Source organism: Hemiscyllium ocellatum, chromosome 3 (genome assembly GCF_020745735.1).
Source record: "Hemiscyllium ocellatum isolate sHemOce1 chromosome 3, sHemOce1.pat.X.cur, whole genome shotgun sequence".
Lineage (NCBI taxonomy): Eukaryota > Metazoa > Chordata > Chondrichthyes > Orectolobiformes > Hemiscylliidae > Hemiscyllium > Hemiscyllium ocellatum.
Window position 1 is genome coordinate 106,414,767 of NC_083403.1, and position 17,838 is coordinate 106,432,604.

General features: G+C 40.1%; 1 protein-coding gene across 4 annotated transcripts in view; it reads right to left on the reverse strand.

Annotated features, from left to right (window-relative positions):
- The window catches only part of egln1a (egl-9 family hypoxia-inducible factor 1a), a 96,739-nt gene that overhangs the window by 33,439 nt on the left and 45,462 nt on the right, over positions 1-17,838 (reverse strand). For all 4 annotated transcript variants that reach the window (XM_060852733.1, XM_060852729.1, XM_060852723.1 and 1 more), the window contains exon 2: positions 7,952-8,071. In XM_060852733.1, coding sequence (XP_060708716.1) covers positions 7,952-8,071 — 120 coding nt within the window. The remainder of the gene's footprint in view (positions 1-7,951; positions 8,072-17,838) is intronic.

The window sequence follows — 17,838 nt, forward strand, 5'->3', positions numbered from 1 at the left end:
GAACTGCAAGCCATTTGAATTATGAAATTAGATATTTGTAACTAGATGGATAGAAAGGCTGAATTAAGAAAATCTCTCCAATTACAGCCACAGTGAACCATAGCAAACCTTCCCACACTGCTAGCTCTATGGTCATTGATAAATCTATTTTTGCCCCTCCTTCCTCCAATGCCCTTTTTCCAGTTGCACACCATCCCTCAAGTCAACATGGAATGAGGCACACTTTATAATAAAGTAATGACAAGCTTTCTCCCTCTCGGTTTCATATCCATGTAGCTTTTTATTGGTTCCGATATCCTCACCATAACTGGCAACCCAGGACTTAATGGAGTACTCAAAACTACAATGAACATTTATGAATTTAAAATTATAAATTAAACTTTCTTGTATAAAATTTCTGCATTGCATTTGTTTTCTTATAGCCCTTATATACACATTACTGCTTTAAAGCTCTTAGCATCTGCACCCCTGAGTTTCTGTATTGTTATAACTATTAGCTGTTACAAGATGACTACATTTTAAACTCTCTCTTCAAGGTGAAATGGAGTCTATAACTTCCTATTAGTTCTAACGAACAATAAAACAAGGTTACCATAGGGACCAGGGCACATAAGCCAAATCTAATTGAAACATTGATTTGACACCTGAACGTAAAGCAACACACAGTTAGCTTTCCTTTTGTGTAGACTTACAGACTCTCCAGTTGCTGACCTAGAAAACCTGAATTCAGGTAGAGAGGGTACTAGTAACTGTTAGGAGCTGCAGAGGAAAAGCTCTATTAGTTACCAAGCAGAATGATATTGGGAGTTCGTGCTTTGTTCGACCCTTTGAAAGTTATCTTTGAATGGGCTTCCACTACACTTTCATGCAATGAATTCCAGATTGTAACAACTTTCCAAACAAAGATTTTCTTCACTCCTGTACTTGTGAAAATAGTCAAATCTGTACCCTGACAGTTTGAGAAAACATTCCTCATTTACTCTATCAAAATCCTTTTCAACAATTTTCAACTCTTGCCAAATCTTTCCTCAATCTTTTCAGATTCAAGGAGAATTTTTGCAACTTCTCTAGTTTCTCCGCAAAATCAAAAATTATTCAAATCCATTATTATTATTCTAGTCTTAACCAATCTCAAATTGTATACTTGTAATATTTTATCACATCTAAGGAGAGATTAATTTTAAAGTTATGGGAACATAGAACTTTATAGCAACAGTAAAGGGAATGTATTTAATTGTATATCTCAGATTTAATACAATTTAACTACATACAGGAACAATACAGAGTGGGGGCCATTAAAATTTTATTTTGCGATTAAGCAAGAACTCATTTATTCATTCATTCACATTTTATGCAATAAATGGGAAAAGCGAGCATTTGTCATTCCATAACTACCCTTGAGATGGTGATGGTGAGCCACCTTGATGGCTTGGTAGGTCATTTCAAATAGCACAATGTATTGCTGTAGTCAGAGTCACATGGAGGTCAGACTGTGCAAGGATTACAGATCTGCTTCTTTTTGACAATTTGGTAAGTTCTTGGAGCAAAGTTTGACTAGAATTTCCTGAAACGCAACCTATAGCGTTGGTTGTCCTGCAGCCATTTAACATGCCATGGTGAGAAGTCCATCACTCAGTTTAGTTGGTTCAGCGGGGTGCTGGCCAATCTAAGTAGCTAGCATCATTGTCTCAACATTAGCTGGAGCAATTCATAACAAGAGTGCTAAAACGAAAAATTCAGCATTATCAATCTTTGCACACAGTTTTCATTTGGAAATGTTCCAACATTAGAATCAAGAAACTGCAATGCACAAAACTGATCACTTTGTATTAGATTTTCACACATTGCTCAATGGAAGGAGGGCATTTTGAGATTTAAAAATTAAAATCCACAATTTCAGTCTTTATGATTTCCCCAAAAACTCTGAGCTGCTAAAGGAAAGATTATCCATGGTTTGCTGTGGATTTCTTCACAGAATGAGATAAGAATGCTTCTTGAATATCTATCCTGTATTGGAATAGCCATTCCTCCTGCTTTGAACTCAGTAAAGAGAAGGGAAATGTTCAACTAATCTGATATTGCACATATTCACCATCAACAGCAAGTTAAAATGACCGCCACTGAGAGAGAAGTCAGAGTCAAGGACTTTCCTCCAAATTCGGAATACAAAACTCTTCTAGTAAATACAACTTTTTAAAATTACCAGTCAGTTTATCAGCAAATGAACAAAGCTGAATTAATCCACTCCACTGTACTTTGTTCTGAACTAGCCACATCTGTTTGAAAAACACTTGCCAACACAGTTCTGAAAAAGAGCAATACCAGATTCAAAATATTAACAGTTTCTCTCCCCAAGATGCTCCCAGACCAGAGTTTCTCTAGTATTCTTAATGCTTGTTTTATCTGTATTCTTTTCCGTGACAAGTCACTGTGAAGATAAAGTGACTTGTTCGACTTCCTTATCTAGTTCCATGCACCCCTACATGTAGGTGCATGACAGATCTTCTAGCTCTTTCCATTCTTGAAATCATAACAGCCATCATTTTTGGACCATTTACAAGCTTTATTTCTTACTTTGCAAGTTTTGAGAAGATTTATCATTCAGGTTGAGGTTCAGGTTGTAAGTTTGTTTGCTGAGCTGAAAGGTTTGCTTTTGGACGTTTCGTCACCATGCTAAGTCACATAATCAGTAAGCCTCTGGTGAAGCGCTGGCGTTATGTCCCACTTTCTATTTATGTTTCTTGATATCACCCACCTTAGGAGACCATTTCCGTTTGTTTTCCTCAGAGTTTGATAAATGGATCCAAATCAATGTGTTTATTGATGGAGTTCCGATTTGAATGCCAGGTCTCTAGGAATGCCAGGTCTCTGTTTAGCCTTTCCTAGGATGGATGTGTTGTCCCAGTCAAAGTGGTGTCCTTCATCTGTTTGGAAGGATACCAGTGATGGTAGGTCATGCCTTTTGGTAGCTAGTTGGTGTTTGTGTATCATGGTGGCTAGCTTTCTACCTTTCTGTCTGTCTGTGCGATGTAGTGTTTGTTACAGACCTTGCGTGGTTTTTTTAAAAAAAGAAGACATTCGTTTTTGCTGGTAGTAACTTTTTTTTCTTACTGTATCTTAATTTATTCCATCCTGGACACTCCCATTGTTCCTCTCAACAACTCATCTCTGCTGTTAGTATATTTTCTTCATCCACTTTTCTCATGTAATAGCACTCAGACGTATACATTATAGGGATAAAAATTACAGCAAACTTTGTTTGAGCCACCACCTATGAACCAGTAAGTTGGCAAAAATTATAAACTACAAATACTGCAAATTTTTTTACTGTTTTGTTCTAATTATAATTTAATTTACTTAGCTCAATGTAAATATATTTGTTCAATTGAATGGTCACAAAGTATCAACAATTGATTCAAGTTCAAGACAATTTCTCCTCAAATACCATGATCTAACATAATGTCAGAGTCATCAGTCAACGGTGCAAATGAGGAGGCAAAGTTTCATTATTAAAATGCCTTATGCGGTAAATAAAGTATAACAGTAATATGTATATGCTTTGCATTACATTTCTATTGGATAGTGTGTTTTTACAATGATTATGAAGACCTCTTATCCAGAATATTGATCAACAATTTTTCATCCATCTTAAATGTGCGACCCCTTACTCTGAGGTTATGCCCTCTGGCCCTAGACTCTCCCACTAGCGCACACCCTTTCAGAAACTATTAAGTTTAGATTAGATTAGATTCCCTATAGTATGGAAACAGGCCCTTCTGCCCAACCAGTCCACACCGATCCTCCGAAAAGTAATCCATCCACACCCATTGCCCTCTGACTAATGCACCTAATATTATGGGCAATTTAGCATGACCAATTCACCTGACTTGCACATCTTTGGACTGTGGGAGGAAACTGGAGCACCCGGAAGAAACCCACGTAGACACAGGGAGAATGTGCAAACTCTACTCAGAGAGTCAAGTTCCCGAAGAATTTTGCATTCGTCAATAAAGGTTGCCTCTCAATCTTTTACATTCCAATGAGTACAGGCCCAATCTACTCACCTTTCCTCATGAGACAATCCTCCATATCTAGTATCAGCCTAATGAACCTTCTCAGGACTGCCTCCAAATGTCATTACATCTTTCTTTAGCTATAAGGTCCAAAACTGTCCATAATATTTCATCTGCGATCTGACTAGTTCTGAAGAATCATCACCGGACTCAGACATTAATTGTTTTCTCCTCACAGATGATGCCAGACCTGCTGAGTTTCTCCAGCAATTTCTGCTTTCTTTTGTGTGATCTGACTAGTGCCTTGAATAGTTTTAGCAGAACCTCCCTACTTTTGTGTCCCATTTCCTTTCAAATAAAGGGCAACACTCCAATTGCTTTCTCTATTACTGTTCAATTTGGGCATTCATTTGTTTGTGATTCAAGGACGAGGGCTCCCATCAGGACTTGTACAAATTTTTTTTTAAATTCATAGGATTAGGGCATCACTGGTTAGGCCAGCATTTATTGTCCATCCCAAGTTGCCCAGAAGACAGTTCAGAGTCAACAGTCAACCACGTTGCTGTGGGTCTGGAGTCATCTGGAGCTAGACAAGGCAAGGATGGCAGTTTCCTTCCCAAAAGAACATTAGTGAACTGGATGGACTTTTCTGACAATCGACAACAGATTCACGGTCATCATTAGTCTCTTAATTCCAAATTTTTATTGAATTCAAATAGCTCCACCTATCACGGCAGGATTCAAACCTGGGTCCCAAGAAAATTACCTGAGTCTCTGGATTAACTGTCCAATTATAATACTACTAGGATCAAGGGACTTATTGGTTGTTACGTCTATTAGTTTCTTTAGCATTTTTTTTTCAGTGATAGACACTATTTTTTTTCTGTCCTTTTGTCCCCTGAATATTTAGTAATTTTGGGATGCTATTAGTGACCCTGCTGTGAAATCTAATACAAAATATTCATTCAACTCTACCATTTCTCGATTTCCCATTGTTATTTCACCAGCTTTATTCTCTTCGGGCCCGACATTTATTTTGGCTTTTGTGTTGCTCTTTGTACATTTAAAGAAGGTCTTGCTGCCCCTTTTGAGATTACTTGCAAGTTTATCCTCAAAATTTACTTTCTGCCTCTATTAGATTTTAAAACTTTTCTTATCCTCTGACTTTCCACTAATCTTCATTACATTGAAAGAACAATGTAATTGGATGCTATCCTCAACTTCCCTGGCTAACCAGGTTTGCCTTATTCCCTTCCTAAAATCCTTCTTTCCCACAGGAATGGTGTCTTTGCTATGAGTAATGAAATATTTCCTTAAACTTCTGCCATTGATTCTCAACCATTTCTGATTCTAATCTCCTATTCCAGTCCATAACAGCCAGCTCTGCCTTCATTTCTTTACAATTACCCTTGGATAAGCTTAGCACAATTGCTTCTAACCAAAATTATTCCCTGTCAAATTGAATACTAAATCCAACCAAATGATTGGTCACTATTTTCAAGGGGGGATTTTACTCCAAAATCATGAATTAAATGTGTTTTATTAACTGTTACAGATCCAAAATAATCTGATCCACAGTTGGATGTTGTAACATATTGTTCTCAGAACTGTCCTGAATATTTGAGTTTTGCCTCATGGTTTCCTCCACAATCTATGTTAAAAATTACAGCCATGCACAATTTAAAAAAAAAAATGCCCACATTATCTGCTGATTTATTCCCAGTCCCACCATATATTTATTGTTAGGGGGCACCATAAAACTACTCCTACCAATGTCTTCTTATTTTTCTTACTTTTTATTCCTACTGATTTGATTCAGGAACATGTCTTGCTATCACACTTATTTCATCCCATACCAACAATACTACCCCCCCCACCGAAACCTTTCTGTCTAACCTTCCAAAAAAAAGGAGAGAGAGATATGTACCTGAATATTTAGTTCCCAGTAATTGTGATATTATTCTGTTGAATATCTCGAATACATTTAACCCTTTGAACACAGAAAAATCCTTCCCAAACTTGAACAAATGTTTGAATTTTGAATTAGAATTCTAATTTAAATCCCTGTAGTGTGGAAACAGGCCCTTTAGCCCAAAAGGTCCACACCAACCTTCCGAGAGTAGCCCACCCAGACCCATTCCTCTACATTTACCCTAAACACATGCAATTAACCTACACATCCCTGAACACTACGTACAATTTAGTATGGCCAATTCACATAACCTGCACATTGTTGGATTGTGGGAGGAAACTGGAGCACCCACAAGGAACCCACCAGACATAGGGAGAATGTGCAAACTCCACTCAGACAGTTGCCCAAGGCCAGAATCAAACCTGGGTCCCTGGCACTGTGAGGCAGTAGTGCTAACCACTAAGCCACTGAGCTGCCCTGTTCTGAAATCTACTTTTGCAATACCTCCTGTCTAATTCCCCTTTTTTTCATATAAACGTTGTTTTGCAGTGCCAAGGATTCAAATGTTGTGTATGATAATTTGACCACCCTGAAAATTTTATTTTTCTATTTGATCTGTTTCTAAAACAATATTGCACCATCATTACAGGCCAGGCTCATGTATTCCCACCCAGTCTGAGAGTATTCTTTTGATAGTTAATTATTGCCTGAATAAAAAATGGATTTCTCCCAAATTCCTGGTATTACTCAGTAAAGGCAGTATATCATTCAATTTTTAAAAAATATTTTCAATTAGTCAGTTGCTCTGTTCTCATGCAATCCTGTTATAAGAAAATTGCATAATAGCAGTACCATTTAAACTAATGGGGCCAAAATCATGTTATAACCAATACATGCTTAAAGTTTGCACCTTAGAAACAGTGTTCCCAATTCGTCAATTGTGTTATATTCAATTTGTGTTAATGAAACGAGCGTCATACAGGTCGTTCTGTTCTATCACCTGTATCCTTTAATAACTGAATATTTCTGAAACTAATGCAAGCATCCTTTTCTTTCCCCTCTAGAATCGCCCAGCAAAATAATGCTTCATTAACCAATTACAGGAGTGTTGCTGTTGGTGTATTGATGTCCCATACTAAGTGAAGACTTATGCCCGAAACATTGACTGTCCTGCTTCTTGAATGCTGCCTGACCTGTTGTGCTTTTCCAGTGCCACACTCTTCGACTCTGCATATCTATGTCATTATTTTAGCTTATACAATTTTTCCTCATTCACACAGGATACAGTAGGATGTCAGATCTTTTACAACACCATATTTTCTTTTACCTTTATTTTTCATATCTTTCTCCCTTGTACAGTCATATTGATCCTCTCTGAATTCAGTGTTGTTACTTAGGTCTAAAGCACAAAGTCTCATCTTGGAAATGCATTTTTTAAATCTGAATCGAATAAATTTTCTCATTCCCTTCAGCACCTTAATCTGAAATAATCGCCACATGACTCCTCTCTGTGGTAAGAGAAGGTATTCTATTTCTTATGTTGGCTTTTCATGTTAATTCAGTTCCCAAGACTACTTGCAACAGTCCATATGTAGTTTAACAGTGCTGCACTGCATCTGTAATAACCAGGGAATTTTTAAAAAGGTCCTCAAGGTATCAAAATTGGAGATATAAGCGTTGAATTAACTGCATGCAAGGTCTCTGTACAATCATATTGGTTTTGGTGTTGCTTGTAGTAATTTAAATACACCAAACTATCATATTTCAGAATTACTTTCATTAATAATGAATCATTCCAAAACATAAATGGTGACAAGTGGAATTATTCCAATTAGAGTTCTTTGGTTGTCATATATCACTCATCATTTGCCCTTTATTGTGCTGATTTCTTTTTCAAGATTAATCACAAACATAAGAAACAATTCTCAAACCAAACAACATAATATCATTTATAGGATTCTTAATGAGAATTTCCAGCATGCTGTTCTTTTAAATCTTGCAAGAATTCTGAAAATAATTAATGTACCTGTGCATCCCAGTTTTTATTCAGATAATATATACATGTGACACATCGTCCATCTCCATTAGGGTTATCAACATGGCGAACATATCCTGTTCCGTTGCCTGGGTAACACGCCACCATTGCCTGTAATTAGTAAACAAAAAAGTGAAAGAAAAATTGAAAAGAACTGTAGCTCAAGAATTTTCGTGTTTCATGCTTTCTTATTGTTGGAATTGATAAGATTATGTCTGGTCCACTAACTTTTCACCATGGTTACCACATCATGGGCTGGCTTGGGTGGTTCAATGGTTAGCACTCCTGCCACACAGTCCCAAGGAGTCAGGTTTGACCCCATCCTAGAAAATTCTCCTAATGTCTGCATGGGTTTCCTCCGAATGCTCTGGCTTCCTCCCACTGTCCAAAGATGTGCAGGCTAAGTGGATTGGCCATACTAAATTGCCCAAAATGTCAAGGGATGTGCAGGCTAGGTGGATTAACCATGAAAAATGCAGGGTCACAGGGATTGGAATATGGGGGTGGATCTGAAGGAGATGCTGTTCGCAGAGCTGGTATAGACCTGATGGGGCAAATGACCTATTTCCACACTGTAGGGATCCCATGATTCTAGGACTTAAACTTTTCGTGAGAATACCTTGCCAAATGCCTTTTTGAAGTCCAAATTTAAAAGATCTTTTGGCTCCCCTCTGTTCCCCTATCCAGCCTGATTAAGACTTCCTCAAAAAATAAATAAATTAGTCAGACATTATTTCCTTTTCATGAAGCCACACCAGCTCTACTTTATTAGATTATTTTCCAAATGTGCTGTTATTACTTCCTTGATAATTAATTCCAACAATAGATGTTAGGCTAATCAGCCTAGAGATACACACTTGTTGCTTCCCTCCCTTTGTGAATATGGGTGCCACATTAGCAGTTTTCCAATCCTCCAGTCCTTCTCCAGGTTCCAAAGATTTTTGAATAATTTTCACCAGTGCATCCACTATCCCTATAGCTACTTCTTTTAGGATCCTAGGGTGTAAGCCATTATGGCCAGGGGACTAATCTTCCTTTAGCCCCATCAGCTTGTCTAATAATACTGCTCTAATAATGGTGACGGTATTTAGTTTCCCCTTTCTATTCTTCAGCATTATTTCTTGCCATCATAAAGACTGACTAACAGTTAATTGCAAGGTAAAAGTCATTTGCCAGTTAATTTCTCAGCACAACACCATGATCAATTACAGTCAACATGCCTGGCTTCATATTTAAGTAGAGCTTGACAGTAAACTGTTGATTATCACTAACTGGGTGCATTAGCCATGGCAATGCCTTTACCAAAGTCCACTTGTCAACAATGAACACTCCCCTCAGTATAAGATGTCGGTTTACCTCTTACACACTTTCACATGCTGATGAATTCAAGCACAACGCAACATTCAACATTACGTTTTATGACTAGCCTGATAGCTAAGTCATTACCTTCAACAAATTACTAACATTTTAATTATGAGTGCTAAAAAGACTTTATTTAATTTTTGAGGACTTGCGATTTGACACACCATAGAACAATTGGTTTATTTCAAGTCTGTGGAGATATATAGATATTTTTAAAAGGCATTTCTTGGAGATCATAGTTTCAGTTATCTGCTGGTCTTGTTTGATGATGGCCTGCTTTTATGACTGTTCTGTTTGAAGTGTTTTGTAAATGTGATTTTATATATCTCACTGATGTAAGAGTTAGGATATTGGTTTCGTGGCAAGTAGGTTGCAATGCACTGTTTAATGAGTTACACTATTGACTTCTCAGTATTTCTGGAGTCATGATTCTCTTTATAACTAGTATCAGAGCCAGAGTTGCTGAAGTGATGATGGGAATTTGTTCATACGGACAGAATTTTATAAAGAGAGAGCAAACATTAGCTTGCTTTTGATTTATAAAAATCAGATGTTTTTAAATTGAGGAAGAAAACCCATAGTTGGGAAAGTGTTTGGCCTTCCGTTTGGACAGGTCCCAGTTGACAGTTTTTCCCATGAAGAAAGCAGTTAGTCCACAGTTAGTTATGAAATAGATTACCTTCAGTATAAGGGCTTTAGTTTGAAAGTTCCAGACTAGAAGTATCTGGTTTGAATCCCAAAAAAAGATTTGACGCTGAGAAAGTTTAAAAACTCTGTTGCCCTTTCGCCCTCGCACCCCCCCCCCCCCCCCCCCGCCCCCTGCCCTTGTACCTGGTGGGTGTTGGGTGGGGTGTGTATTGTATGTTGGCTTATTTAGAGTGTCAAACATTGACATCTTTATTTCCCAAATGAATGTTAGCCAATTTGGCATCTTTATGAAAGATGTTTTGACTTGTGTTTAAAGAAGCCTGGTTGATGCATATTCTTTATTACAAATCTAATATAAAGGGAGCATACAATTGGCCATATTGGAAATTGGATAAAACAACTGCATTTATATGTTACGACCTCTAGCTCAATAGTGATAGAGGCACAGGCAGATGTTTCTGTGGCCAACACAAAACATCAGAATGGTGTGTGCCTCCCAGGTGCCAGCGTAGAGAAGTATACACATTTTTGGACCACTGAAATCTCTTCTGGGGAAGAAGTGACCTGTACAAGAAAGATGGGTTGCATCGGAATTGGAAGGGGACAAAAATACTAGCTGGGAGATTTGCTCGAGCTACTCAGTCTGAGGCTGGTGCAGTTGGAAAAAAAAGGAGCAAGTCAAACAGTCAAGGCAGGCAGGAACAAGGCACAGAGATTGAGGTAGGACCAAAGATTAAACCGCATTAATTTCAATGCAAGGGGACTGACTAGTAGATAAATGAACTCAGCACATGGTTTGGAACATGGGACTGGGATATCATAGTGATTACAGAAATGTGGCTCAGGGATGGACAAGACTGACAGCTTAATGTTTCAGGATATAGATGCCAAAGAAAGGTAGAAAAGGGAGCAAGAAAGGATAGGGAGTGGCATTTCTGATTAGGATAACATTATAGCTGTACTTGGGGAGGATGTTCCAGGGAGTACATCCACTGAAGTTATTATGGTGAAACTGAGAAATAAGAAAGGGATGATCACCTTATTGGAATTGCACTAAAGACCCCTCAATAGTGAGCGGGAAACTGAGAAGCAAGTTTGCAAAGCGATCTTAATTATCTTTAAGAATAATGCAGTTGTAATGGTAGGAATTTTAACTTTCCAAACATAGACTGGAACTGCCATAGTGTTATGGATTTGGATGGAGTGGAATTTGTAAGTGCATACAAGAAAATTACATTGTTATGTATGTGGATGTACCTATCAGAGAAGGAGCAAAACTTGACCTCTTAGGAAATAAGGCAAGGGAAGTGACTGAGGTGTGATCTTTGGGGCCAGTAATCATAATTCTATTAGTTTTAAAATAGTTATGGAAAAGGATAGACTGGAAAGTTAGTTTTAAATTGAACAAAGGCCAACTTTAACGGTATTAGGGAAGAAATTTCACAAGTTGATTGGGGGCAGATATTCGCAGGTACAGGGACGGCTGGAAAATGGGAAAATGAGGTAGAGTGTCCAGAGACAGTGTATTACATTAGTGTGAAGGGCAAGGCTGGTAGATGTAAGGAGTGCTGGATGAGAGAAAATGAGGTTTTGGTTAAGAAAAAGGAAGCATATGTCAGGCACAGACACCAGAGACTGAGTGAATCCTTACAAGAGTATAAAGGTAGTAGGAGCATACTGTATACTTAAGAGGTAAATCAGGAGGGCAAAACAGGAAATGAGGTAGCTTTGGCAAATAGGGTTAAGCAGAATCCAAAGAGATGCTACAAATACATTAAGGACAAAAAAGAGTAACATGGGGAGAGAATAGAGTTCCTTAAAGATCAGCAAGGTTGCCTATGCATGGAACCAGAGGAGATGGGTGAGATACTCAATGAGAATTTTACATCAATGTTTACTGTGGAGAAGGATATGGAAGCACGAGAACTTTGCTTGGGGGAGGGGAGGGGGCGGGGGGGGGGGGGGGGTAATACTGATATATTCAAAAGTCTCCATATTGCAGAAATGGTGGTTTTGGGCTGTTTAGAATTGCATAAGGTAGATACACTACTGGGACCTGATCAGGTGGACCCTACAACATTGTGGGAAGCTAAGGATGAGATTCTGGGCACTGTGCTGAGACATTTGTTTCATCGATGGCCATAGGTGGGAGGTTGGCTAACACAGTGCCACTACTTAAGAAAGGTGGTAAGGAAAAGTGTTAGAGGTGTGCTGGTCCACTACTTTTCATCATTTTATATAAATGATTTGGATGTGAGCATAAGAGATTTAGTTAGTAAGTTTGCAGATGACACTAAAATTGGAGGTGCAGTGGACGACAAAGAAGGCTACCTCAGATTACAATGGGATCTTGAGCAGATGGGCCAATGGACTGAGAAGTGGCAGCTGGAGTTTAATTCAGATAAATGCGAGATGCTGCATTTTGGGAAAGCAAACTTTAGCAGGACTTATACACTTAATGGTAAGGTCCTAGGGAGCTTTACTGAACATAGAGACCTTGGAGTGCAGGTTCATAGCTCCATGAAAGTGGAGTCACAGGTAGATAGGATAGTGAAGGCAGCGTTTGGTATGCTTTCCTTTATTGGTCAGAGTATTGAGTATAAGGAGTTGGGAGATCATGTTGCGGCTGTACAGGACAATGGTTCGGCCACTTCCAGAATATTACGTGCAATTCTTCCTATCGGAAAGATGTTGTGAAACTTGAAAGGATTCAGAAAAGATTTACAAGGATGTTGCCAGGGATGGAGGATCTGAGCTCTTGGGAGAGGTTGAATAGGCTGGGGCTGTTTTCCCTGGAGCATCGGAGGCTGAGGGGTGACCTTATGGAGGGAAAAATCAAGAGGGGAAGGATAGGATAAATAGACAAAGTCTTTTCCCTGGGTTGGAGGGAGTCTAGAATTAGAGGGCACAGGTTTAGGGTGAGAGGGGAAAAGATATAATTGAGACCTAAAGGGCAAAACTTTCACGCAGAGGGTAGTATGTGTATGGAATGAGCTGCCAGAGCAAGTGGTGGAGGCTGGTACAATTGCAACATTTAAAAGGCATCTGGATAGGTATAGGAATAGGAAATATTTGGAGGGATATGGGTCAGGTGCTGGCAGGTGGGACATCTGGTCGGCATGGACAAGTTGGACTGAAGGGTCTGTTCCGTGCTGCACATCTCCATGATGCTGACTGATTAGGGATCGTCAACATGGCTGTGCGCATGGGAAATCATGTCTCACATTTTTTGAAGTAGTGACAAAGAGTGGTGGGCATGTTCCACATGGACTTCAGTAAGGTGTTCGACAAGGTTCTTCATGGTAGACTGGTTAGCAAAATTAGATCACTTGGAATACAGAGAGAACTACCAATTTGAATACAAAATTGGCTCGAAGGTAGAAGACAAAGGGTGGCGGTGGCGGGTTGCTTTTCAGATTGGAGGCCTGTGACTAATGGTTTACTACAAGGATCAGTGCAGGGTCCATTTTTTTGTAATTTTATATAAAAATTATTTGGATATGAATGCAGGAGGAATGGTTACTAAGTTTGCAGAGAACACCACAACCTTGGGTGAATCTGCAACCCAAGGTCCCTTTGTTCAGAAACACTCTGCAGTGAAGAAAGTTACCTCAGAGTAAAATGGGACCTTGAGCAGATGGACAAATGGAACAAGAAGTGGCTGATGGTGTTTACTTTAGATGAATGTTAGGTGCTCGTTTTGTTAGGGCAAATCGGGACAGGACTTATATGTATAAATGGTGGTTCTGCAGAGTATTTCCGAACAAAGAGACCTTGGGTTGCAGATTCACAGTTGCTTGCAAGCAGATTGAAGGTTGACAGGGTAGTGAAGGCGGTATTTGATATGCTTGCTTCCATTGGTAAGAGCATTGAGAATAGGAGTTGGGAGATGATGTTGCAGCTGTACAGGACACTGGTTAGACCACTTTTGGAATAGTGTGTTCAAGTCTCGTCTCCCTGCTATATAAGAGATGCTGTGAAACTTGAAAGGGTTCAGAAAAGATTTGCAAGGATGTTGCCTGGTTTGGAGGGTTTAAGCCTCAGGAAATGCTGAATAGGCTGGGGCTGCTTTCCCTGCAGCATCAGAGGACCCCATATACTTATACGAAAACATGAGGAGCACAGATTGGATGAATAGTCGTGGCCTTTTCTCTAAGTTAGGGGAGTCCAAATCTAGAGAATATAGGTTGAAGGTGAGAGGGAAAAGATTTAAAAGAGGCCTGAGGGGCAATGTTTTCATTTAGGGGGTGGTACTTGTATGGAAGTGATGGAGGTTGGTACAATTACAACATTTAAAAGGCATCTGGATAGGTACTTGAATAGGAAAGGTTTAGAGGGATATGGACCAAATACTGGCAAATGCGACTAGGTTAATTTAGAATACCTGGTTAGCATGGATGAGTTGGACCGAAGGATCTGTTTCCCTGCTGTACATCTGAGTCTAGAAGTGCTTTGAATAGATGGAAACTGTGCTCTTCATTCATGTCAGTTGTAACAAGAGAAATAAACAGAAAATAATGGGCAAGTAGAGAAAAATTCATACATGCTTCAAGTTGAAACAAAAAACAAAACAGTGAAGACATCATAACTTTGAAAGGGAAGGAAAACGAGGAAATAAATGCAAATTCAGGAGAAATTTAAAAGAGCAGAGTCATAGTCACTGAACAATTGGTCTTCAATGGTTTAAAAGCGAAGCTGTAATTCAGATCACAGGAGTGAAGGATATAGATAAATTAAATTAAATTATAAAATTATTTTTATTTAACCTGTTGTGGCATGTATCTGGACCATTTAGCCAAAAGGTATGGACACTAGCGCTGCAACATAAGAGCCCTTTGTTGTGTTCATCCTAAACCTAACAAATAAATATGTAATAATTGGGCTTTTAATATAGTCAGGTGGTTGGCTTTAACTATAAATATGAAAAAAAAACTTCAAACCCAATTTGATAGGTTTGGAGGACAATGTTTTTGCTATGATATGTATGTATGGAAATAAATGCTTATGATTGCGTAAAGACTAAATTCCAGTGTTGCATTTCACTGCCTGGTTATCTGGAATGTGATACCATCATTAGGTCAACAGTAACAGCACAAACAAATAACAATGCACCCAAGCAGTTTTAAACCTAAGAGTGTTAGGTCCTTAGCCAATGTGCAGAAGTATAAGCATCTGTATCATGCCTCATCACTGCAAAGGATAGGAGAAATTTGGAAAACTTCTGTAAATGGAAGCTGAAGTTACTTATTCCATCCCTTAAATATCACACAGACACAGACCCACAGACTAAAATTCCACAAGTGACCAAGTAATCTGTTCCTACCAGTGCTAATTGAGGAAAGAATGTTGGCATAGTAAGCAGAATAACTCAGTGCTGTGCTTACGTAGAACCATAGAGGTTCTAAATTCCATGAAAGCAAAAGACTTGGTCAAGACTATTAGAGAAATCATAAGAGCAATGTCTCTGCCAATTAACCTTTCCATCAGCAATGTACATTTAGGCAGCCTAGGTTTAGCAGATCACTTCAGAATTGGGAGTTCAAATTCAATTAAACTAAACCCGAACAGAGGAAAATCTTTCACTTTCAATCTTCAGTACAAGCAAACAGGCACAAATGTATTTTCATAAACGAATAGAGAAATATCAAGCACTGTGTTCTGATTTGTTTCTGTACACAATTTGCCAAAGACGACTTTTAAGCTGATTACTGCAACTGCTCATAAGTTCTGCTATGTTCAAAGCTACGAAAAGCAGACTACCAAAACACCTATTGTCTTTAAATAACAGTGCACTGCGAAGTTTACTCATTACCTATCTTTTTCTTCTTTCATGGGATAGGAGCAGCACTGGCAAGACCAACATTTGTTGCCCTAGATGACCTCAAGGTGGTGTTGAATTATTTTCTTAAACTGTTTGTAGTCTATCTGGTAGATGAACTGTAGGTATACCAATAAAGTGTAGGATGAATTATGCATGACATCTGAAAAGGGAATGGGTAGTACAATATGTACTCACCATTTTATTGAAATACACTTAATTGAGAGCTGCTCAGTTTTTTGCACATTATTTATGCTTGAAAGTAACCAAAGAGCTGCTTTTCAATAATGGACTATGTGAACATCTGAAAAAGCAGAGGTGAACCATATGGCCCCTCAAGACTTCGCTGCCATTCAATGACATCAAGTCTGATCAGTTTGTATTTCAAATTTCACATTTCTATCTACCCCTTTGAGCATGAGAATCGACATTTTGGGCTAAGCCCTTCTTCAGGAATGAGGAGAATGTGCCAAGCAGGCTAAGATAAAAGGTAGGGAGGAGGGACTTGGGGGAGGGGCATTGGGAATGCGATAGGTGGAAGGAGGTTACGGTGAGGGTGATAGGCCGAAGAGGGGGTAGGGGCAGAGAGGTCGGGAAGAAGATTGCAGGTCAAGAAGGCGGTGCTGAGTCCAAGGATTGGGATTGAGATAAAGTGGGGGATGGGGAAATGAGGAAGATGGAGAAATCTGCATTCATCCCTTGGTGGTTGGAGGGTTCCTAGGCGGAAGATGAGGCGCTCTTCCTCCAGGCGTCATGTTGCCATGTATCAACCTGCTCCTGCCCCACCGAACTCATCTCTACATACCTCGACACGGTCCTGTCCCCCTTAGTCCAAGAACTCCCTATCAACATTCTGGACACCACTCACGCCCTCCACCTCCTCCATGATTTGTGCTTCCCCAGCCCCCAACGCCTTATCTTCACCATGGACACCCAGTCCCTGTACACCTCCATCCCCCATCACAAAGGCCTCAAAGCCCTCAGCTTCTTCCTTTCCCGCCGACCCAACCAGTACCCGTCCACTGACACCCTCCTTCGACTGACTGAACTGGTCCTCACTCTGAAAAACTTCTCTTTCCAATCCTCCCACTTCCTCCAAACAAAAGGAGTAGCCATGGGCGTGGGCACCAGCTATGCTTGTCTCTTCATTGGATATGTGGAACAGTCCATCTTCCGCAGCTACACTGTCACCACCCCCCACCTTCTCCTCCACTACGTCGATGACTGTATCGGCGCTATCGCGTGCTCCTACGAGGAGGCTGAACAGTTCATCCACTTTACTAACACTTTCCACCTCAACCTCAAATTTACCTGGACCGTCACAGACTCTTCCCTCCCCTTCCTAGGCCTCTCCATGTCTATCTCGGGCGACCAACTCAACACGGACATTTACTATAAACCGACCAACTCCCACATCTACATAGATTACACTTCATCCTACCCTGCCCCCTGTAAAAACACCATCCCATATTCCCAATGCCTTATCTGCTCCCAGGAGGACCAATTCCAATACTGAACAACCCAGATGGCCTCCTTCTTCAAAGACCGCAATTTCCCCTTAGACTTGGCTGACGATGCTCTCCACCGCACATCCTCCAATTCCCGCTCCTCCGCCCTTGAACCCGCCCCTCCAATCACCACCAGGACAGAACCCCACTGGTCCTCACCTACCACCCCACCAACCTCCAGGTACATCGTATCATCAGTCGTCATTTCCGCCACCTACAAACAGACCCCACCACCAAGGATATATTTCCCTCCCCTATCAGCGTTCTGGAAAGACCACTTCCCCCGCGACTCCCTCATCAGGTCCACACCCCCCACCAACCTAACCTCCTCTCCCGGCCCCTTCCCCTGCAACTGCAAGAAATGCAAAACTTACACCCACACCTCCCCCCCTCACTTCCCTCCAAGGCCCCAAGGCATCCTTCCATATTCGTCACAAATTCACCTGCACCTCCACACACATCATTTACTGCACCCGCCGCACCCGATGTGGCCTCCTCTACATTGGGGAGACAGCCGCCTACTTGCAGAACATTTCAGAGAA